Source organism: Vanacampus margaritifer, chromosome 15 (assembly GCF_051991255.1).
Source record: "Vanacampus margaritifer isolate UIUO_Vmar chromosome 15, RoL_Vmar_1.0, whole genome shotgun sequence".
NCBI classification, from domain to species: domain Eukaryota; kingdom Metazoa; phylum Chordata; class Actinopteri; order Syngnathiformes; family Syngnathidae; genus Vanacampus; species Vanacampus margaritifer.
Window position 1 is genome coordinate 10,378,460 of NC_135446.1, and position 23,741 is coordinate 10,402,200.

General features: G+C 39.1%; 1 protein-coding gene across 6 annotated transcripts in view; it reads left to right on the forward strand.

Moving 5' to 3' along the window:
• osbpl8 (oxysterol binding protein-like 8) overlaps positions 1–18,194 on the forward strand; it is a 52,495-nt gene extending 34,301 nt beyond the window's left edge. For 5 of the 6 annotated variants that reach the window (XM_077544290.1, XM_077544291.1, XM_077544292.1 and 2 more), the window contains 20 exons: positions 1,526–1,599; positions 3,078–3,158; positions 3,370–3,471; positions 3,819–4,022; positions 5,387–5,471; positions 6,091–6,256; positions 6,506–6,731; positions 6,927–7,111; positions 7,513–7,594; positions 7,683–7,781; positions 9,312–9,408; positions 10,019–10,117; positions 10,497–10,594; positions 10,838–10,927; positions 11,722–11,858; positions 11,945–12,130; positions 12,427–12,580; positions 13,288–13,390; positions 14,175–14,280; positions 14,501–18,194. In XM_077544290.1, coding sequence (XP_077400416.1) covers positions 1,526–1,599; positions 3,078–3,158; positions 3,370–3,471; positions 3,819–4,022; positions 5,387–5,471; positions 6,091–6,256; positions 6,506–6,731; positions 6,927–7,111; positions 7,513–7,594; positions 7,683–7,781; positions 9,312–9,408; positions 10,019–10,117; positions 10,497–10,594; positions 10,838–10,927; positions 11,722–11,858; positions 11,945–12,130; positions 12,427–12,580; positions 13,288–13,390; positions 14,175–14,280; positions 14,501–14,630 — 2,504 coding nt within the window. In that variant the 3' untranslated portion in view covers positions 14,631–18,194. The remainder of the gene's footprint in view (positions 1–1,525; positions 1,600–3,077; positions 3,159–3,369; positions 3,472–3,818; positions 4,023–5,386; positions 5,472–6,090; positions 6,257–6,505; positions 6,732–6,926; positions 7,112–7,512; positions 7,595–7,682; positions 7,782–9,311; positions 9,409–10,018; positions 10,118–10,496; positions 10,595–10,837; positions 10,928–11,721; positions 11,859–11,944; positions 12,131–12,426; positions 12,581–13,287; positions 13,391–14,174; positions 14,281–14,500) is intronic. The other variant, XM_077544289.1, reaches the window with a different exon arrangement.
• The last annotated feature ends 5,547 nt before the right edge of the window (positions 18,195–23,741 follow it).

Genomic DNA, 23,741 nt, shown 5'->3' on the forward strand with positions numbered 1-23,741 from the left:
TTTACCATTTTGAGTTTATAGTTTGTCTTTTCCACGTTACAGTGTTAAGATGATGTATTAGACCACCTACCATGGAAAGACCTTCCAGCTCATAGTGCTTTAATGCAAACACTTTCAATTTCACTAATTTTTACCATTTTGAACAGAAGAAACACATTTCAAACAGAATTTGAATTTTTCAACCCTGGCTTTTGTCTTTTCTACAAGAGTCACTTTTAAAATTCAGCAATCATACTTTTAGCTCTAAATTATCATTTAAATTACATTTAATTGAGGACTGCTGTGGCATGAACCACATTACTGAAAGCTGGTGTAGTCCAATGCCACGGTGTTATTGATACCATCATGTGACATCACAGATATTTGAGAAGCTGAATACATCAGCAAATTCTATCGCCATTGACTATATATGATGCATGTACTGTATAAGTACAGTAATTTCTGGACTATAAGGCGCACCTGACTATAAGCCGCACTAGCTAAATTTGGAGAATACTCAAGTTCGTTACACATATTAGCCGCACCCGACTGTATTTGGGCTCACTTGATGTATTTTGCTCTGCCTGACACTTGCACTTTATTTATAGTGCGCCCCCTTGTGATCTGATGGATAAGCCGCATCCTTTGTATTAGCCGCACATTCAGCACATTCTATCTCCATTGACTATATATGATGCATGCACTGTATAAGTACAGTAATTTCTGGACTATAAGGCGCACCTGACTATAAGCCGTGCTAGCTAAATTTGGAGAATACTCAAGTTTGTTACACATATTAGCCGCACTCGACTGTATTTGGGCTCACTTGATGTATTTTGCTCTGCCTGACACTTGCACTTTATTTATAGTTCGCCCCCATGTGATCTGATGGATTAGCCGCATCCTTTGTATTAGCCGCAGGGTTGAATGCAAGTGAAAAAAGTAGCGGCTTAATGTCTAGAAATTACTGTTGCGAAGGGTGCATAAAAAAAAACCTGTAATGTCAATGATCAACACAGTCTTGAACCTGAAAATCAGTCATCTGACTCCCTTTTTTACAACAATGGAATCTATAACAAGAATCTGACCTTATCTAAACCCTCCGTGGTGTCGCCATTGTCTCCTTGAAAAGGACAAATATGAGTAAACAAAAGAAAAGCCAGTCAGGCATCTGAGGCCGAGAAGCGCGTGACTTTGATTGCAAATTGATACGTTGGACTCGCTGGCTGTTTGCCGCGGTATTAAAGTGCAAAACTTGTAACTGACGTGTTTACCGCAAGAGGTTGGCATGGGGATGTGCGTCAAGTGGGTGCAGATGGTCTGGCAAGACCACACGTGTACTTAACTTGTGTGAAAACAGACTCTATAAGGAGACACAAAACCGTTTTGCATAATATGCATTAATGTGCATTTCTGCATTTTTCTTTTTTGTTGTTGTTGTGGATGTCCGTGTCAAAATAGCGGCGTAATAGACGAGCATGCACTTGTTTGAAAAAAATGCTGCAGTATTGATGGATTTTTTTCCTTCTTTGCCATTTCGTTGTAGGTTTCGAAAGAGGGAAGGAGGACCTTTTATCGTTGCCTTTGAAAGAAGACTCGCTTTCCATATCCAAGAGCAAGGTGCACTTGAAACACACTCATAACAGCAATGCAAACGGCGTCAATCTCAGTAGACTATATGTAGCGGCATGGCTCAGTGGTAGAGTGGTCGTAGGTTGGATCCTCAGCAAGACACAACCCCAATTTGCTCCCAGTGGACCTCAACTCAACTTTTTAATCAACTCAAATGCGGACTTATTTGCATGTGCAGATTTACAGTATCTGGAGAAATAAAAGAAACAAAACAAATTACATTTAAAGGAACTATCTGAGTGCTATCATTCAAAAGCAAATTACACCCCTAATGCAAATAAACTCAAATATATAAATGTTTACAGGCTGTTTTGGATGAAAACTATATCGTTAGTCTACATTAGATTACATTGCAAGTTACTAACAGCCACACACTAACAGTTAGCTATCAACTACTAAAAACAAAAGTGCAAACATCAGCCAAAAAACAAGCATATAAGAGACATTGACACTCATTGTGTTTGACTAAGCACAGATAAAAACGAATCGGCATGAATTTGAATTGGAACGAATCAGAATGGACACTACGTCATTTACTACTGTACGCTATGAGCTGAATGACGAACGAAGGACTGAAAACAGGAAACGGAAATACGGCGCGGCCTTTCAAATTGAAAGCATACGTTTCCAAATTAGACATGAGTAAGCATTGCAAACAAAACAACTTGAATTCTTAACTCTGTGTGTGTGTGTGTGTGTGTGTGTGTGTGTGTGTGTGTGTGTGTGTGTGTGTGTGTGTGTGGGCACCATATGGTGTAGCTAATGCGCTATATAAAAAGCAGTCCATTTACCATTTTAATTGTGCCATATGAAAATTATTTTGTTTTGCTCTTGTTATTCTGGAACTTTCTGCATTCCTTCCTGTGCTGGCATTTATTTCGGGCCTTATTTAACCCGACTTAACGATCCCTTCTCATCCGCGTCTGTCTCTGGGCTCGAAATGACTTTCGCTTGGCTTGCGTAGTTAACCGGTGGACGCATTCCCACACCTCCAGCCGGCCTTTTATAGGTCTGATTCAGCTCATCGTGTGCTAAATTTGGGCTGCCGTGAAAGCCAGTGTTTCCGAGTAAAGCTTAGCAGATGAAAGTTGATTTGTACTTTTACTTTTAATTAACATTTTAGCAGTATATAATTGCTTGTTTTAACTATGTAATTGTATTTGATTTTTTTATTATTTTTTTTAATTATCCTACTTTTTTGTTGACTTTTTTTTTTTTTAAGTTTTTTAACTCTCTTTTACTCTGTATTTTACTTTTTTATTATTATGTCATCAAGTATTTTCTCTCCCCACCCCCTTTACTTATCCCCATTAACATGTTAATCCCGAGGACATTCAAATTTAAATACACAGTGACACTTAAATCAAGTTGAATATTAAAGAAAGTAATACTAATACACATCCTTGATGTTGGGTCATCTTATTTGTTTTAAATAGCTCCTTACTTTTCATTTGACGCATTTGCAGTCGGAAACCAAGCTGTACAATGGCTCCGACAAGGACGTTTCGGCGTCTGGAGGCAAGCTCACCAAGAAGGAGTCCCTCAAGGTAAAAGCCACTCTTTAAATCAGCTTACACATTGTTTATCCGGACACACTTAAGACGCCAGTGTGTTATGTATACCCTGATAACAAATTACGTCATAAGCTGTCATTGGAGAAACACATTAACACAAATTGTTTCCCATTTATAAGAGGAAATGACTCTTTATTTAATTACATTGCTTAGCTTGTGGAAAGTGTGACGATGTTGTCTTTAGGTCCAAAAGAAGAACTACAGGGAAGAGAAGAAAAGGGCGACAAAAGAGCTGCTCAGTACCATCACGGATCCTTCTGTCATTGTTATGGCCGACTGGCTGAAGGTAAACAAGACGAATTTTAAGGATTCTTACTATTAACAGTTTGAAGTAGCAGTGAGTGTTATTGTTAAAGCTGTTAGAGCTTTCAGAAAGAAAAAAACAGGAAGAAAGTCAGGAAAAGCTTCATTTAGGTTTGTTTTTTTTTAAGTTTAAAAAATCGAAATAAAAGTACAGTAAATGAAACCTTGGTTCAACGCCAAAATTAAAGATAAAAAATAAAAGAAAAGAAAGAATAAATGTAATTACGTTAAATCAGCATTTTGTCTTTGACTTGATACAGTAACATTCAGTTATATTTTTTTTCACTATAATTTTATTGTGGGAAATAAACCTGTAATGGTCGCCTGCAGATCCGCGGAACCCTGAAGAGCTGGACCAAGCTGTGGTGTGTGCTGAAACCGGGTGTCCTGCTTATTTACAAGACCCACAAGAACGGCCAATGGGTGGGCACGGTGCTGCTCAACGCCTGCGAGCTCATCGAGCGTCCCTCCAAGAAGGACGGCTTCTGCTTCAAGCTCTTTCACCCCCTCGAGCAGTCCATCTGGGCCGTCAAGGTCAGAATATTCGAATGCAACGCGAGAAATCCCTGAAAGCTTTATTCGGCCTCATCAAGACTAACACGGCCATTGGCGCACAGAAGGATCGCATGACAGTTGCATACATCAATGTTTAAAGAACCAGAAAAATTATTTTGTATGATTTTCACATTTTTACATAATATAAAAAGTTAATTAATCAAGTAATGATATATATCTTAAAACGAACAGATGAAATTCCTAATCTTATTTTTTGTAATATTTTGTATTGTGTTAATTTAATTTTTAATAATTTATACACTTTACGCAGTATCCAGTTATATTGCTTAAACTGAAGGCCAAGCTAAAAAAATATATTTGCTTTATAAATATATATATATATATATTTAAAAAAAAATATATATATATATATATATATATATATATATATATATTAGGGGTGCTAAAAAAAATCTATTTGGCGATCTTACAGCGCGCAATTCTCGAATCGATTCGATATGCAGCCGAATCGATTTTTGAACATACATTTTTTTTAATGGAAATATTCAACAAAACGTCTTACTTAGGGTTAGGATTCACAAATTAAGCATGGAAGAATGTTATATTAATGGAACATTAAGCCTTAATATTTTATGTCAGTGCTGTTCATACAAATCTTACAGTGTACATGTACAAGTTTACTGATTAGTATTTTCTAAATTTGAGTAAAAAATAAATAAATCGCAACAATCCATTTTTAAGATTCGTATCGGGATTAATCAGTATCGAATCGAATCGTGACCTAAGAATCGTGATACGAATCGAATCGCCAGGTACTAGGCAATTCACATCCCTAATATATATATATATATATATATATATATATATATATATATATATATATATATATAAATTATAACTTTACTGTAGCTGTTTCTATTTTTAAAGTGGACTCATTAATTGGAATTTGAACTCTGAGTTGTTTTGTAGAAGCCTTGCGACTAAACCTTTCAGCTAAAATCCTAAATGATCCTTTTAACAATGCGGCACATGACAAAGGATGAGGCCATAAACCCATCCCGGATTATTACTTGGTCATAATGGCAGGATAAGAATAAGGTGAGCGGTTTAAATGCAAAATGTTTTTTTTTGCCAAAAACACAATCCTTTGTTTCCCATAGATGAATTAAACAGGATGTGAATGTCAAGTGCAAAATTAAGCACCCAGTCCTCTCCAACCATGATTGTGTTTGTAGCGCTTCCTCTTGATTATTGATTACAGCCGTCTACCTCCAAAACAAACACTTGAGCCATTCAATTTGTGGGACAGTTTCTCTGCCATCAAAGCATGTGCATCACCGGCTTTCCAATTAGTGCGTGTAAATAATTCAAGGTCCTTCCAGGGTCCCAAAGGGGAAGCGGTGGGGTCCATCACCCAGCCATTACCCAGCAGCCACCTCATCTTCCGTGCGGCTTCCGAGTCTGATGGTAAGACACAAGCTGTCAGTCATGCACTTGATGTCCATTTCTCTCCTCGTCAGAGACCAAATGTGCTTGCTTGAAGCTATTAATTGGCGTTTCCCCTTGATGTTCGCTGTAAAATTAAATATAAATAAAATGTTCTATAGTGATATTTATCTCACTTTCAAAAAAGTTTGGTGACTCCTGGTCCAAACGATGCGTGCGGTATGTTTGTCCAAGATGCTAAAAGGGAGTTCACACATTATGTAACTGTCCTTGGTGCTGATGCAAGCAACAACTTTGCAGTGTCTCTGTCCATGGCACCAAAACATGTGAAAACGGTTGCTTTCACACCAGGTTCCCTGTTAAATCAATGCATCGGGTGTTAATCTGTGAAACTCAATTGGAAAACAAAATCTTTTTGTGAGGGCAAGTACAAATACACAAGCGAAGTAATGTTGGTTGCACATGTGTGCACACCCTCTTAGATCTGGAGATGTGGCTGTGTTCAAGTTAATTAAGTTAAAAGGTGAATGCCGAATAGCGAAACGTAAAATTATTAATGCTCATCTTTTATTCTAAGAAGGTTCATGATGTTGTGTTGGAATTGTCTTTTTATTTTCCATTGTATTTATTTTTTTTTTAGGTCGTTGTTGGATGGACGCCCTGGAACTGGCCCTGAAGTGCTCCAGCCTGCTGAAAAGAACCATGATCCGCGAGGGCAAGGAAGACATGAGCACGGTGGCATCTGGAGGAGAACATTCCCTTAACTTCTACAGCCTCCTACGAGCCCACAACATGCACGGATTCCAGTAAATCTGATTTTATATCTCAATCTAGTGCTGGGGGATTCATCGATTGAAGTCAAGTTGTCCATATGACAAGAAAAGAGCCCCAATAAAGATATGAATTCATTACTTTGTCCTTTAGTATTTAACTTTACAACAGAGAGATGAATCGGATGTTTGATATGTATCATGTTTGTCTTAGGTTATAATGTGTTAAAAAAAAAAAATCTAAGGCCGCTCTTTACTTTGTCTGTGCTTTATTTTCCTATCCAGGTTCAACGACAGCGACCATTTGAAAGACCCGGACCTGTACTCCGACAAGTCGGACCGGGAGTGCGAGCCGGACCACGAGGAGTCGGACCCGGAAGGCCTGGAGAAGAGCGAGGAGAGCGACAGTGACACGTCGGAGCGCCAGGACGACTCGTACGTCGACATGGACCCCAATGAGCACGTGCGGGAAACATCCTACCTGGAGCAATCTCACGAAGAACTGGGCGAGGTATCCAGTTTGTTTGATTACTTTTATTGTATTGTTTTTGTGGGAATAAATGTTCTCTGGGTCATTCTGGAGCATTATGACCTTGACAGCTCACTAATTATAAACACCCACTCAGCTAATTAAAGCATTCTAGTGTTCCATGCTTTAATGAAGTAATCTCGTATTAGGTGCACATTCCCTTCGACTGTCTTGCAGGCAGGCGAGGCTGCCCAGACGGAGACGGTGTCTGAGGAGAACAAGTCCCTGATCTGGACTCTCCTGAAGCAAGTTCGGCCAGGAATGGATCTGTCCAAGGTGGTCCTGCCCACGTTTATCCTGGAGCCGAGATCCTTCCTGGATAAACTCTCCGACTATTACTACCATGCTGACTTCCTGTCCGAGTAAGAGTTTCCAATCCATTGCACTGGCTGCCATTTCAGAACTGATTCAAAGTATTTCCCCTTGTACAAATTGATCTTTGACACTACCTTAGTAGAACACTTTAATCCGCAACTCGCCAGTATCATCGAGGTTGCTTGAAAGACAAGAAACTGGGATTAAGAAAAAATTATAAAATAGTCCACTGCTTCCTAAAACTTGATTTAGACCAGGATTCATCTGAATGATATAAATTTTCTTCTCTCATTTTTTGCTCATTTAAAAATGACAAATCAAACGAGCCCACTGTAGTTCTCAGTGGTTTTAATAGATCGAATGAAGTTCCATTTATGCTTTATATCCATACGAGCTGAACAGACCTTTTACTGTATTTCATCTGTTTTGTGTTTACTTCCTCAATCAGGGCTGCGGTGGAGGAGAACGCCTACAACCGGATGAAGAAAGTGGTCAAGTGGTACATATCTGGATTCTATAAAAAGCCCAAGGTGTGGACTGTGAGCACACTCACATGCTGATAAGATTATAATTACAATCCAGTACAGTTTTTGTGCTAACGTGCTTCTGAACTGGCAGGGCTTGAAGAAGCCTTACAACCCCATTATTGGCGAGACCTACCGCTGCATGTGGCTCCACCAAAAAACCACCAGCAAGACCTTCTACATTGCAGAACAGGTAACAACGCCAAAAAACACAACAAAGTTCCCTGCATTTTGGAGTGACTTTACAATAACTCATCTCAACTTATATAGCACTTTAAAACGGCCACCGCTGCACAGAAGTGTTGTACAGTTAAACAATATTTTGGAACTTTTCAACCTTCAAAAATTATTTTTAAAACTCCTCCAATGAAACATCATTTTGCAGCTCATCGAGTGGTATCTTCGTCATGGTCTGAGGGGGATCTGTATCGCTTTTACTGGCACTAAGCAATTTTGAGGACACACTAAAAACAACAACAATACAATGTGAACTGCTTTACAGCACTTCATTACAAAGACAGAAGCCGATCTGAACTTGTACGCGCGATTGCGGCTGTCATGGCAGAAGCTGCAAAACCCCTCTCCCCTCCCCTTTCCTCCCCCTTGCCACATCTGCCTCCTCGCCTCACCCCGCCCGTCCTCCGCCTCCCTGTCCCTTCTCTCTCGTCACTCTTCCTCCTCCTCCCCCCTCTCTCTGCTGCCCTGCCACCGCCCCTTGCCCTTCTAGTCGTCTTCTCCCCCCGTCCCGTCCCCCTCCCCTGTCCGCCTTCCTCGCCCTCCCCTGGGCCGGGGTCTCCATCCATGTCTTGTGCCTGCCTCGCTCCGGTGAGCCTCCTGGCACCTCGGGCGGGCCCCAGTATCTGGGGGGCGAGCCCTATTGCCCCGCCGGGCTGGTCCCATATGCCCGCCGGTGTCCCGGTGGTGGGGTGGGTGGCTGTTTGGTGGGCGGGTACGCCTCCTACCCCCGCCCGGTTGGGAAATGCCCCGCTGGTCGCCACTCTTAACTCACTGCACTAGTTTTGCACAATACACAATACAATTTTAAAAAGAAGCTGCAAAACCACCGAAAGGTTTTGTCTGAGGAGACAAAAAAAGAAAAGAAAAAGGCAGGCCACCGGGATAAAAGGATAGTCAAGGATCTACATTGGCCAGGCTTTCAATCGTTGCCATGAGGTCAAAGATGAAAAAAAAAAAGATGCGCTGTTCTTCGTGAGAAATGTGGTCTTCCTACAGGGAAAACACTACCGCTTTTGTCCATATGGTGCCGCCATAATCAACAAAAACTGAAATCTTCTTGGTGTTGCTTTAAAAACAATACATTAATAAAAGACGGTAAACAGATTGTGTTAAACCTTTCACTATAAAAGTAGAAGAAATGTGTTATATTTGAGCCACTGAAAACTAGTTTGAGCTCATTCGCATTTGTGACTGCCATTAAATGGTAAGTGCGATTGTGGTCTAAATCTAATCATCCATCAAATGCATCAATATTTCATGAAATATGATGAGTAGCATTTAGTTGTATTAACATGCAGATGCACTGGCACCCAAGTTAAAAAAAAAAGTGCCATAATAGATCTATATGTCAAAATTGGAACTTAACATTGATTTAGACTAGTAATGATCTAAAACATCTGCCTTTTTTCATATTCATTTACATAGCCCTGACTAATTCTCAGCTTTTCATTCATGTCTAATCTTTCATTACATAATTTCTATTCAGGTATCGCATCATCCCCCTGTGTCAGCCTTTTACGTCAGCAACAGGAAGGATGGATTCTGCCTCAGCGGAAGCATCCTTGCCAAATCCAAATTCTATGGTACACGCATAGAGAAATCTTACGATTAAAGCGTATGCTAGTTGCCTATTAACTCATTCACTGCCATTGACGGCTATATACGTCAAAAATTCATTTGAACTATTTCTATTAGTTTAACATTTTTTCCCACTTTTGTTAACAAGAGTATGAAAACCTAGGGGGAAAAATATTGTACATTTAGAACAGATATCAAATTTGTGATTAATCGTGAGTTAACCAGTGAAGTCATGCGATTAATTATGATTTGGAAAAATTAATCGCCAGATATCCCTAATTTTAAATAATGGTTTCTTTTTTTAAAAAGAAAAGAAAAGATTATTTAAAAAAAATAATAAAATTACTTTTTTTTTTTGAGGAAAAAAAGATTAATAAAAATTAGGGGCGGCAGGCGATTAATTTTTTTTCGTAATTAATCACATGACTTCACTAGTTAACTCACGATTAATCACAAATTTTATATCTGTTCTAAATGTACAATATTTTTTTTATAGGTTTTCATACAAAATGTTAAACTAATAGAAAAAGTTCAAATTAATTTTTGACGTCTATAGCCGTCAATGGCAGTGAATGAGTTAAATGTCTCTACAAATACTTATTTGTTTTTTTTTAGGAAATTCCTTGTCGGCTATATTAGACGGTGAGGCTCGACTCACTTTCCTCAACCGGGGAGAGGACTATGTGATGAACATGCCCTACGCTCATTGTAAAGGTCTGTGTGTGCCCATATTAAATATTTATACCGTCATTATTGATTGCGCACATCCTTCCAATACATTTCAGATGGAATCGCAATGTGCATTTTTTTCACAATATAAAACCGTTCCCAGCTTTTTGTGACATTCTTACGTATTAAAAAATAAAAATAAAACGATCAAGAATTGCAGTCAAGTGTTGTTACCATGACAACTGCTGGCAGAACCTGAGCTTTGCGACAATGCGGGCTGCCTGTTGACATCTTGCTGGCTAGTGCATGCGCAAAAGAATATGTAAATTATGGATTTGTATATAAGCCATTACAAAGTCAATTTTCCCATAGTCTGTTCTTTTTACATGTCTTATTGACCTTTGTCTTTTTCGTGCCCTGCTAGGCATCCTGTACGGCACCATGACTCTGGAGCTGGGTGGTCAGATCACCATTGCGTGTGAGAAGACAGGCTACAGTTCTCAGCTGGAATTCAAACTTAAGGTAAGACTCCAGAGTAGCCGGTGCACTGCAGTGGTATCTATCTCCTTTTCGAAATAAGTAAAGTAAAATCATTTCACTTGAAAAGGCAGCAGTTCTTTACATTTAAATTTGGACTGAAACACCCAACCTGCCAGACATATATGCAAAAAGGACATCGAGCAATCCCTGTTTAATTTAACTATTTTTCTTTATCCCCCTTTTTGGTCAATTATCTTCTCCCGCCACTCACTCACGGCCTTGCAGCCATTCCTGGGAAGCAGCGACAGTGTCAACCATATCTCTGGAAAGATTAAGCTCGGGAAGGAGGTGCTAGCAACTCTCGAGGGACACTGGGTAAGATCCGCTAGACTCTGTGAAGGAGCATGGAGGGGGAAAAAAACAGACACAAGGAATTAATTGCCTGGCACTGTGCAAAAGTGGGCCCCCTAGAGGCTGGAAGCAGTATTTTACACAGGAGCTTGCTGTGAAATAATTGCTAATGAATTGTAATGATTTTAGCATTTGCTCATAGATAACATATGAAGTGACTATTAACTTGTTTACTGCCAATGACAGCTATAAACGTCAAAAATTAATTTGAACTATTTCTATTTTTTTTAAATCCAATTTTGTTAAGAATATGAAGACCTAGAATTTTTTGTATTGTACATTTAGAACAGATATGAAATTTGTGATTAATCGCGAGATAACTAGTGAAGTCATGAGATTAATTACGATTAAAATTTAATTGCCTGACGCCCCAATTTTTTTTATAATTTTTTCTTTCCATTTTTTTTTCAAATTCATTCACTGCCGTTGACGGCTATAAATGTCAAAAATTAATTTTAGCTATTTCTATTAGTTTAACATTTTGTTTCCACTTTTGTTAACAAGAGTATAAAAACCTAGAATTTTTTATTGTACATTTAGAACAGATATAAAATTTGTGATTAATCGTGAGTTAACTAGTGAAGTCATGCGATTCATTACAATAAAGAAAGATAACCGCCTCTTGCCCCTCATTTTTAATAATCTTTTTAAAAAATACATTTATGGCAGTGAACTGTAACTGTATGCTGATTACATAGGCTGCTATTAGAAGCTTTGTAATTTGTAGTTACAGTCATTGTGATGGTGTCCTCCATTAGGACAGCGAGATCTTCATCAACGACAAGAAGACGGGAACGGTGGACACTTTCTGGAACCCGACACCAGACCTGAGGCAGAGCCGACTTACACGCTGCACCGTCCCGCCCGAGGAACAGGGGGAGTTTGAATCAGAAAGGTGGCCTTTCGCATCTATAGAAAATGTTTTTTTGGGTGGTACAAATGTGCATCCATGACGTCGTTCTCTCCCACTGTGGTTTCTAGACTGTGGCAGCACGTAACGAGGGCCATCAATAACAAGGACCAGACGGAGGCCACCAACGAGAAGTTCATCCTGGAGGAAAGTCAGAGGAAATGTGCGCGGGAGAGGAAAGCCAAGTGCGAGGAATGGAACCCCACTCTGTTCGAACAGGACCCCGTCACTGGAGAGTGGCATTATAAATATGCGGAGTGAGTCCAAACCAAGATATTAGCATCATTTCTGCGCCTGTGCTGGGTGGAGGGATGGATTATTCATCTCTCATTCATTATTCAATTTTCCACAATGTGTCCCTAATCCTGAAATGTAACTGTCATTTTGTATTTACGTTGCACATAAATTGTTTTGAGAAAGCACCACATTGTGCATAAGTAACCGTTGCAAGCCAGCAGATTAACAAAAACAACCGTGAAGTTTATATTTGATCTTCAAAAGGCTGCATCTTGGCGGTCATCATTGCAGTCCCTCTTCTCCTCCTCTTCTGCAGCACAAGGCCGTGGGACCCCCTCAACGACCTGATCCAGTTCGAAAAAGACGGTTGTATCCAGACCAAGGTCCGACACCGCACCCCCATGGTACGTTCTGGCAGTCTTATTAGTCTGAGTAACCAGGGGTCGCGGAGGGACAATTGCAAGTGCCAGGTAGGTTTTTTTCCAAAACATCTCGCCGCCGCAGCCACCATCTCAGCAGCTTTTTTTTTGTCTTCAACACTTTTTTTTTTCCATCGCCTCCATGATACTGTTTTTGCCCTTTTTCTTGCCTTGTTCTGCCTGTGTCTGTTGGAAAGTGAAAGTATGTCACTTCATCTGCTTTCTCTGACTGGATGGAGCATGAACATGTGCCGTAACAGCAGTGATAGTGTAGTTGAGTGTGTTGGAATCTGAGGTACTAAAAGTGTGTGTGTGTGTACTCCCATACAGTCACTGGCTACGACATTAGGAACATTTTTATTTTTAATTGATTTTATCTACGTACGAGGTGCATTGCTCTTGCATTGTAGTCCAAATGACAGTGCAGATGGTCCCTAATGTGTTCTCATGTTACGATCACTGTCATTTAGCTCATTTTTTAATTTTTTTTTAATGTAAAAAACGGTACAGATAGAGATTCTGCACATTTGGTCCATCCGGATGCTCTCCCCCCCCCCCCGCGCTCATTTTACTTCTTACATCTCTGCACCAGCCATCATGTTTGTGTGACTTGCATGTGTCACTTTTTTTTCTTGTCATGTTGTTAAATCTGTGTGCAGCATTTGTAACGTCAAACTTATTCTCTTTTAGCCAATGTTACATACTTGCTCAGCCCGCCGTGCGTGTATTGTGTCCATGGTGTGCGTGCGTGTGTGTAGGTAACGGTGCCAAAGAGGAAACACAAGAGCGACAAGCCCAAAAGCCCAGAAAGTGGCTGCTCTTCACCCGAACTTGACCGACAGGACTCATCCGGAAGCGAACGTGAGACTCCTGTTACCGATTTTATTTTCCGTCCAAATTGTATAACCCATTTGCTTTGTTTCTAATGAAGTGCTTATTGCAGCTTTTAACTCATTTACTGCCATTGACGCCTATAAAGGTCAAAAATTCATTTGAACTATTTCTATTAGTTTAACTTTTTTCCCACTTCTGTTAACAAGAGTATGAAAACCTAGATTTGTAGAGACATTTAACTCATTCACTGCCATTGACGGCTATAGACGTCAAAAATATATGTTAACTTTTTCTATTAGTTTAACATTTTGTATGAAAACCTATAAAAAAAAATATTGTACATTTAGAACATTTGGGATTAATCGTGAGTTAACTAGTGAAGTCATGTGATTAATTCTGAAAAAAAATTAATCGCCTGCCGCCCCTAATTTTTAATAATCTTTTCTTTCTTCTTAAAAAAAAAAAAAGGAATTTTATTATTTTTTTAAATAATCTTTTCTTTTATTTATTTATTTTTTTAAGAAAAAAGACAAGATTATTAAAAATTAGGGGCGTCAGGCGATTAAATTTTTTTATTGTAATTAATCGCATGACTTCAATAGTTAACTCACGATTAATCACAAATTTCATATCTGTTCTGAATGTACAATTATTTTTTTTCTAGGTTTTCATACTCCTGTTAACAAAAGTGGGGAAAAAATGTTAAACTAATAGAAATAGTTCAAAATGAATTTTTGACGTCTATAGCCGTCGATGGCAGTGAATGAGTTAAGATGTAATTTCCAAAATATACATACTTGTGCGGTTACAGGACACAAGAGCAAACACAACAGCCGTCTGCGCAAGAAGGGTGCAGACCTCAGTGAACTTCAAAGTGCCATTGAATCCATAAAGCAGACACAGCAGGACATCAACAGGTGAGAGTTGGAACTGAGAAGCTTACACACATCACACGCTTGAATATCATACTAAGGGAGACATATTCTGCATTTCATTTTCACAATTTGATACCATGCAGTTAGCTTGTAAAACATTAGTGACATACAAAATCCACAAAGGATAAAGAACGACCTTTTCCCATCCGCTCTCTCTATATTTTTTAGAGTGGAAATAAACGGATATTTTGTGCGTTCTTAGGAGCATAAGCATGTTGAGGAGTCGAACGGTAGGCCGGGCGGAGGGCACGTCCTTTCTGCAGCAGCGTGACTACGTCGTCATCATGGCCCTCATCGTCCTGCAGGTGGTCATCAACTACATTTTCAAGTAGCAGTCAGCCATAGCAGAGAGACTGATCACAAACACGCTCCAGTGTCGGTAACCGGTTTCATTTTTTTTGTCCTCTCTGCCATCGTCCTCAATTGTCTTTTCTAGCTTCTAAAATAGAAGATAATTATCCCCAAACTGGGAGACTTGTATTTATTTATTTCGTAGGCCATTCCGAAATATTGTAAAGATTCACAAATTTCAAAGAGACTCTTGTAGAAAAGGAGCACAGCCGTTTTATCTCTTGACGGGATTGGAACTACTCCATTTATGTCATCCTCCAAAAGACGGGACATATTCAACTCCAGAGCCATGACTACTCTCCTAATGAAAGGACCTTTCATGCTAATATATATATTTTTTATTATTAATATGTTGCATCCAAAGTGGTCCAATCTGTCTGCTTTTTTTGTTGTTGTTTACGACTGGATATTGACTCAAAAAAGTTCATACACACTTTAAAAAAAAACAATGTGACATGTACTGCTTAAAAGTGTGGTACGCACATGTTGCAACTTTGTACAGTATTTTGTCTTCTGCACAAGCGCACTGGAAACGTCCAATATTTTTCAACATCAACTGATGAGAACTTGATGTTCATTAGTTCTTAAACTACAGTGACCACTGCCTAACCCTTTGTTTTGTTTTGTTTTGACTGAATCTACCATGTAAGTTTTAAGTGTTCTTAATAGCGAGAAGCTGGCAAAATGACGTGAATTATGCGAGGCTAAAAATTCTGGGACTCTATCTAAAAAAAAACTGCCTTCTCAGATTTAACAGCGAATTAAAATCTGAAGACTTTTGAAACATTCCTTAATTGTCTACATTTTACATTCAATATCCTTCCACAATATGAGCGAGCTGTTGCTTATTTTAGCTTAGCGTTGCCTCCCTTAACCTAGCTTAGCTCATCTTAGTTTACATAAAATACCAGGGAAGATGAGACAAGCTAGTGTACTTTTTGTACTTTTTTCCTAGGGTTAAAAACAAGTAAAAACTCTGTTTTTTGTTTAGTAGAATATAATATATATATTTTACAGTCAGCTGTTAGCTTGGGTGCATTCGGAAATATAGTCCAAGACCACTCTGCTCCACTGCGACTATTCGGAAACTCAGAGTGCTGGGATGCCGCTCAAACTGGGGATATGGAACAGCCAGAGCATCAGGCAGGACAAAGAGGGAACTCTACATGCTAGTTGCGAGGGTTGTTGCCTGTCGGGGAGTTTAAACGACCTCGGGTATTCAGGAAAGCCCACTCTGCCTTTAGGAACACGCCCACTCTCAAAATGGTGTTAGGGCCTCAGCGTGAATTTCCAAACGCACCCCTCCCTTATTTCACTTATCTTGTTTACTTTAGCTGAGCTTGTTAAACTTCCATTTTAGGGTAAATTTAAAGTAAAAGCATTCTTATGTCGGTATAAGATGTGTCATCTTTTCTTTTGTCTCCATTTAGCTTACCTTTACTTGTTTCAATTTAGCTTAGTTTCATTTGGCTCAACTTTGAAGAGTAAAATGTAATTTTCTGGAGTGAAATATTATTTTTTTTCTGCAAAATTTACACGATACCATTCCAAAATCTGCAACGTCAGTATGAGCTTAAGCTCAGTTTAGTTTAGTTTAACTTCACATTTTAGCTCATATTAGCATAGCTTAGCAAAAACATGTTCCTTTTTCTGCAAAATGTACCCACTGTTACTATTCTTACATCTGTAACGTCAGCATGAGCCGTACTGATGCAACTTCAAATTATTTTAGCTTAGCATTGCTTCTTTTATCTTAGCTTCTTTTAGTTAGGTAAATTAAGTCAAATTTGGGGTGGTGAAATTGTCCTTTTTCTGTTCAATTTAAACGATGAGTCAGTCATGGAGACCAGCTAGTCGTTAAAATAATTAGTATCTGACTTTTTATTGACATTGTGAATTATTGCACAGAAACAAACCTTAATTTCCTGATTTTAAATGTCAATTTTCCTTGTAAAAGTATAAACCTCTGACGTAGGGCAAGTTTTTTCTTTACTCTCTTAATCGCTTCCAGTGCTTTTGTGCCACAGTGAATTCTAGAATAGACGCTTCAATAATTAGTGAGAGGGCAGTAAACCTTTTTACCAGTTACTACAATCACCTTAGCAAATGGAGAAAATCGTTCTGAACATCCGTAAGTAGCAGCCAGTTTCAGTGTGTAGATGATTAGCTTGGTGTCTTGTTCACTTGTGTATATAACCTAACAGGAATTCCTCGCAACAAGACCACTTTTTGTATGCATCACAATGTGTCCAAATGGTGTCAAAATTTAGTATACCGACAGGTACAAGACTGGATTTACGGCATTCGTCATTGCAATGTAAAAAGAAAAAAATGCATCAAAACAAAAGTGTCAAAAAAGCATATACAGTGGTGCCTTGCGATCCGAGTGACCCAATTTGCGAGCTTTCAATGATACAAGCTGATGTTGGACCGAGTTTTTGCTTTGACTTCAATCATAACCATGGTATGCTGGCAATGAACTCAACTATCTTCACAATAAGCAGCAGTTTGATAAATAGGGAAGTCTTCAAAAAAAAAAGGTTTCAAGCTGTTATTGCCACTCCCACTCAAGTTAACCGTCAAACTAAACAAAAAACAAACCACATATCTTTGCCGCGCTAGCTGAGCTAAATGCTAACAAACAGACAAACAGAGAATGCTCACCAGCATGTATTCTTTATCATTTGCAAAAAACGACTAATATTACTGCAGCTCACTGAGTCACTAACAGTTCAATGTATATGCATTCAATTGGAATAGAGCACTCTTGGACCTGTCAGTGTAAATCCAGTTTTAGTTCATCCTGGTTTCAATCTGTAATCTGGAAGGTACCACAGGAAGACCGCGTGCGTAGTTTTGTCGACGTTTACATATCTCGTTGCCTCCCGTTAAGACTGTTAGCGAAGATGGGGAGAAAGAAGACTTTGGTAGCATTGTCAGGGAGGCGAGTTAACCCGGCTTGCCCGTGTGTGTACCCGTGCATTGTCTTACCATGGATCTTCATTGACTCGCTCATCTTAAAGTTATCCAGATGTTCGAATGTGGAGAATACTAGTGCCTTTTTTTAAAGGGATAAAGATGGAAGAGCGGTGTTGTTGGAATAGAATAGAGGAGGCCGTGCGTGGGATTTGTTGTTGTTGTGTTGCAGAGCGGGCGTGCCATAAAAAGCCTTAGTAACGAGCCTGCCCCTGCATAATGCATTTCCTAAACTGGAAGGCGTTGCCATAGTAACGCACTCACAGGAGTCCAGATACTGATCCCTGAGTGACGCCACTCCTTGTCATCCATCCTCTCTCGTAGTATTTTATTTATTCTTTTGATATGTTTTGCTTCTTAGAACTGTTTTTTTTTTAAACCATTGTTTTCCATGACCTAGTCACTGTATTTGTGTAGCTTTGTCACCTAAACCCACTCCTGTCCTGCATACTGTGTACCTTAATGTGTGTACTGACTTTATCCTCAAGGCACTGATAACATCCTGCACTTCTACATGTCACGTCACTTGTAATATACCACAAAATAATAATAATAAAAAAATAATGACATCCTGTGTGTTTTCTTGTGAAAAATATAAAATGGCATGGTGATGTAACATGTGAATTTCTTATTGTTGTCCACACAAAGAAAGACAAGATCATAATAGTGGTAAAGGTAAAATAAAATAAAAACATTTGTATTTTGTTAAAATGCCTTTTCTTTTCTTTTTTTTTGGGGGGGGGGTGCCCTCTTGGTAATCAACATACTGTACATATCAAATATTAGAGCAAAAACGGTTATATCAGTTTTTGTGGTAGGACTTTGTTATTTAATTGCCATTACAATTGTCATGACAAATTTAAATGAGCAGTTATGTGTAAATGAAGTCTCACACTCGACCTTATAAATCGAACTTTTTTAAGCCATCTCGAGGACTGCATAAATGACATGTCAAGCTAACTGCCAATGCCAACCATAAGCAAACTTTTAAGGTAAGTCCTTTGTTTTTGTTTTTTTTTTGTTTTCTGAATTTTTAAAAATGGTTTCAGCCTTAATTGAGTGTGTCACTCAACCTTATTACTCCGAAGAAAAATACATTAAAATGCTAGTTTTCTTTTATTATTTAGCTAAGCTTGTTGTTGACCAGTAATCATGGGAGCTAACACACCTAGCATGTCGAAAGAAAATTGAGTAGGAGTAAACCTTTTAAGCGTTACACCAAAATTTGTATTCAAAGATAATTTAACTATTTAATTAAAAAATAAATTAAATGTTGCGAGTATGACCGTTACATTTGTAGTGTAGGGTGTTGAAATACACATGTTGACGACAAAATGTAGAGAACAATATAAATGGATTGATATATTTTATGTTGTAGGTACACCACTTGCTACGAGGGCAAAATGTGCCCTTTAAACGGGAGAACCCGATTCTAATGTGTACTTTGATATTTACTGTGATAAACCGTGTTGACGATTTGCTGTACAATTTTGGCCACTAGATGTCGGCAGACACAAATCAAGTGTTTGTGAGCGAGTCGATTGATGAAGGTAAGACATGAAAATAGCAGGCTTAAAATGATGATAAATGTGGATGTTACAAGGACTCAGATAATATGTCAAGCTTGTTCTCTAGATTATTTAAAGCAGTATTATTGTGGCACTGATCTAAGTTTCAAATGACGGTCTTATTGTTGCTTTGACCTTGTGCCCAAGTTACTTAACAACCTCCAGTGCCAGCCAATCAGCTCTTTAGTTACAAATACAAAATGTGTACACTCGCAAGGAGCCACAACTCCTGACCTCATTATGAGAGTCACGTAACACGTGAAGTTTACAGTATGTACATTATACTATATAAAAACTAAACTAGCGTATTAGTGATATTAGGTGTTTTGTTTTTATACAATAGTGCTATTTCTCTATATTTAAAATATGTAACGGAAATTTGGGGGAGCGGGCAGAAGAGGCGGACCCCCCACTCGAGTGGATGCCCAATCTCACATTACCCCACCTATGTTTGACAGGCTGGTTTTTCAGGATATTTGGAAAGAAAGGGGGAAATGTAAGAATTAGGGTCACCATGGAGACTGAAACGGGACAAGATGGAGAGCAAAGGATGAGGGCAAGCACCTCATGTTATGTAACCATAACACAAGCCCCACCCACTCTTTCTCATTACATGACTCTGTCATATCAACAAAATGGTGGCCACTAAATATTTTTTTTTTCCTCCCTGGGAGAGCTCAGTGTTGTTCATTCGGCAATCTTATCGATTCGACATGTCATCATCATTGCTCTATTTTGTGTGTGTTTGTGCGTGTGCGGGTGTGCTCATTAATTCACCTAAAACCTATTAAAAATCCCATGCCGTTCACCTAAACCGAATGCTTCAGAATCCTGCTAGAGTAGTGAAGTTGTCAGGAGACCCGAGGAAGGATCAAAGAAAAGAAAGAAGAGTGAGATCCAGCACCGACCAGACATCGCCTACTACCCACCGGGTTACCAACCAGAATCTTTCACTACTAAATACTTTGTGTGCCTCAGGCGTACACACTGCAAAAACTAAAATCTTAAGTAAGATGTAATTTCTTAAATTTTACCTAAATTTGCTTATTTTGATTTGACTTTTTTTTTTTTTACTTAAAATGAAATCATTGTGCTTATTTTAAGATACTTATTACTTATTTATATTATTTGATCAAGCAGTCTTGGCATTGAGTGTTAACAGCCAGTTTTAAGTACTGTGAGGATTAAAACAAGCATTTCCCACATTTTAAGATGACAACTAACCAACATCGAAGGCCCTGAACTGGGGTTTCATGAGTTTTCTTATTTTAAGATTTTGCATAATTTAGTAATAAGGTAAATGAAAAAAAATACAACTATGAGAACAGATGAGTGCAAAATGGTTCATTTCGTTATATTTACTAAGCTAATTTTTCCTTCTTTCAGTACCAGCTCAGTGGTCTAGTGGTAGAGTGCCTACCCTCTGACTTAAAGGTTGTGGGTTCAATTCCTGGCTAGGTGGTGACAAAGAAATTGTGACCTGTTACCTCCCTGCTTGACAATCAGGCTAAGTTATCCAAGCATTAGAAAAAAATGCTCATGTATTTTAAGAAAATTGTTGTATTTATTACAGCTTGAAAAAAGTCGACATTACTTGTTTTTAGTCCGAAAATACTATTTTCAAGGCCGCGGTGGTTGATATGGGCCTAGTATTATTTTCTTATTTTTCAAAATCTTACACGTAAATTGAAGTAAAATTTTCTTGTTCTGTTGGCAGATCATTTTGCTTATTTGAAGTAATAATTTTCTTATTTTACTATATTTTTTTTCTTAAATTTTCAACAGTCCTTTTTGCCATGCATGACTTTCTTTCATGAGGCTATTAATAATCTCGGTAGCTCGTCGGTGGCTGAAAGGATGCCGGCAGGCATTGAACGGGTTAATCGATAATAAGTGAGGTAGCGCAGCATGGCTGACGAGGTTGCGCTGGCTCAGCATGGTGTTTATCCCCAACCCACCCCACCTCTGTGTTGTCAACAGAGCATGAAAAGAATTGCTGCAGTGAGCCGCTCTCATTCACAGCTGGATTAGCGGAAAGTCCACTGGTGTGGCGTTATCGTTATTCTTCTGTTTTGCCCTAAATGACACCGAGAGCGGAGGGTCTCCCGTCTGTCTGCCCTGCAAGCGTAGCAATGCTCCGTCCTCCCGTCTTTGGGAGGAGGGCGCTGCTATTTTTAGTGAGAGGGATGATTTGGGGGAACACCTTTACGTAAAGCAGCTTTAAAACATATCCGGGACAGACAGTAGTTAACACAGTCTAATATCCACAAGTACTCAAAGTACATGTACTCTTGAAAATTGCTCTTAGTTTGTCGTCATTGTCTGTGATCAAACCAGTTGGAAGAGGGAATCTTCCTTTTTGTCTCTTGAAGCTCAGGTTGCATTAGCACTTCATGCTGCTATAAATAACCCGAGCGCATTGATGTATTGATGTCCACGTGCCAGGGTGTCTCTCGTCGGCCTTCCAACTTTTGTATCTCCTAGCTTTTAATCAATCGCTGCAATCGTCCTGAGTCCGACCCCTTAAATCGTCTGAGTGGTTAGCGCTGGCTTTCACCCGGCAATGGATGGCTGAAACAACAGAGGAGGAGGAGGCGGGTTGGCTGGGTGGCTGCTAAGCAATCAAAGGACGCCAGGCGATGACTCAGACATTTCTGAGGCGCTGTCTCCTCCGGTTGCCAGCCCGCCTCGTCTAGTGTGGCAGAAAATTTGCTGACTCCTCGCCGCCTTATAAGATGTTTGCCATCGCTTTGTTACGCTCGCAGACATAACTGGCATTATAATACTTGAGTAGACTGACATTAATGACATCATTATTAGTTAACACAACAAAACAGGTTTTTTGTCCATGGAACCGGGCCTTCCGACATTCTTTGCGTCATGAAGCCCCAAAAAAACGTCACTTCACCAAATAGGTAGGCATCCGTCAACGACGGAGAGACGGAAGGGACTACTCACAATGTTTTAAATTAAAGTAAAACTTAATAGCTTCCTGAGCAACAAAGTGACAGGTAATAATGTTACAGTCAAACGTTTCACTAATCCATGGAAAACATCGTTCAATACAGCTGAGTTATATTTAACTTAGGGATGGACCGATTATCGGCCGGGCCGATATTTGTCAAAATGCCAAATATCGGCGTCAGCGTTTTCACGAATCCGAAGGCCGATAAAGCTGGTATCTCACTGAGCGGTGAATGCTTGCGAACGTAGCTAAATTGACGGTTTTCATCAGGATTTGTAAAATGTTCACAGACAATTTTTACTTGCCGCAAAGACATTTCCAACATATTCAGACATTTCTTTACTGTCTGCAAAGGTCTTTTAAACCCTGACGAAAAGCCTAAATTGGCTACATTCGCATGGATTTATCGCTCAGTGAGATACAGGGAACTTTTCATACATGGATTTATTTCAATTTCCACTTTATAAAAAAAAATACGCTGACACTGGTAACTCCCTACACTTTTTATTTAAAAATAAAATAAAATTAAATTAAGAAATGATTTGGAAAACTTTAGGGAACTATTTACTTGCTTAGTTTTTAATTTAGCTGAACGCTGAACGTCCCTGCAATGTTTGTTTGAATTTTTAAACAAAGCTGTCAGTTCTTTATGTTTAAAATTAAAAGAAAAAGTTTTTTTTTTTAATGCTAATATTTTCTCTTTTACTACAAATGAACATCGGCTTGAAATATCATTTATTGATCTCCTTGACTACTAATAATTGGTATCGACCTTGAAAAAAAAACATATCAGTCTAATAGATATGTTTAGGTACATTTTTTTTATTAAAATGATGTGCAATACATTTATTTATGGGCTGGACAGTCGTAAAAGGACACTTGAACACGTCTTCCATTGTGCTAATGGATGTCTAAAAGCAACCAATACTCACCGTCTGGCAGAATGCTGATTAAGTGCTCAGCTTCCTTTGAGTATGAATGTTTTGTTTTGCTGTTAAAAGAATCAGATCTTCTCCGCCTCCTGACTTAGAGATACAGACTGGCGGGCAAGATGAGTGCTGCGCAGGTGAGAAAATCAAGCTTCTCCAAAATATTGAACATTATGCAGTTACAGCTATTTATAGCTCCGCTTCAAGTGGACTAAATTGCATGTCACACAGCGGGGTTATGATTAGCTCAGTCACGCTCCAGAATAAATAAAACGTGATAAATTAGGCTTGAACGTGTGTCTGCTTATACAGAACATCACCCACGTTCTCATCAGCAAAGCAAAAAAGGACGGAGAATGCGTCTGGCGTCTACAGATAAACACGTGTGATGAAAAGCTGTACAAACTGTCGCCAAGAGAGCAAATTCAGAGATGACTCAGTGAGTGTGGATGAAGTTGGAGGGAAGGAGGACCATGCACTCTTCGTCGGCTAGATGCTGCAATATCTGGAATGAAGGAGACTATTTTCAATTGCTTTTGTTTGAGAACTGCCAGCGAAGAGCTTGGGACATAAATTGCTGAAGATTGGCACTCCAGGAAAGAAAATGATGAATGCAAAGGCAGGATTGAATGCATCTTACTGTACGTACTGCTG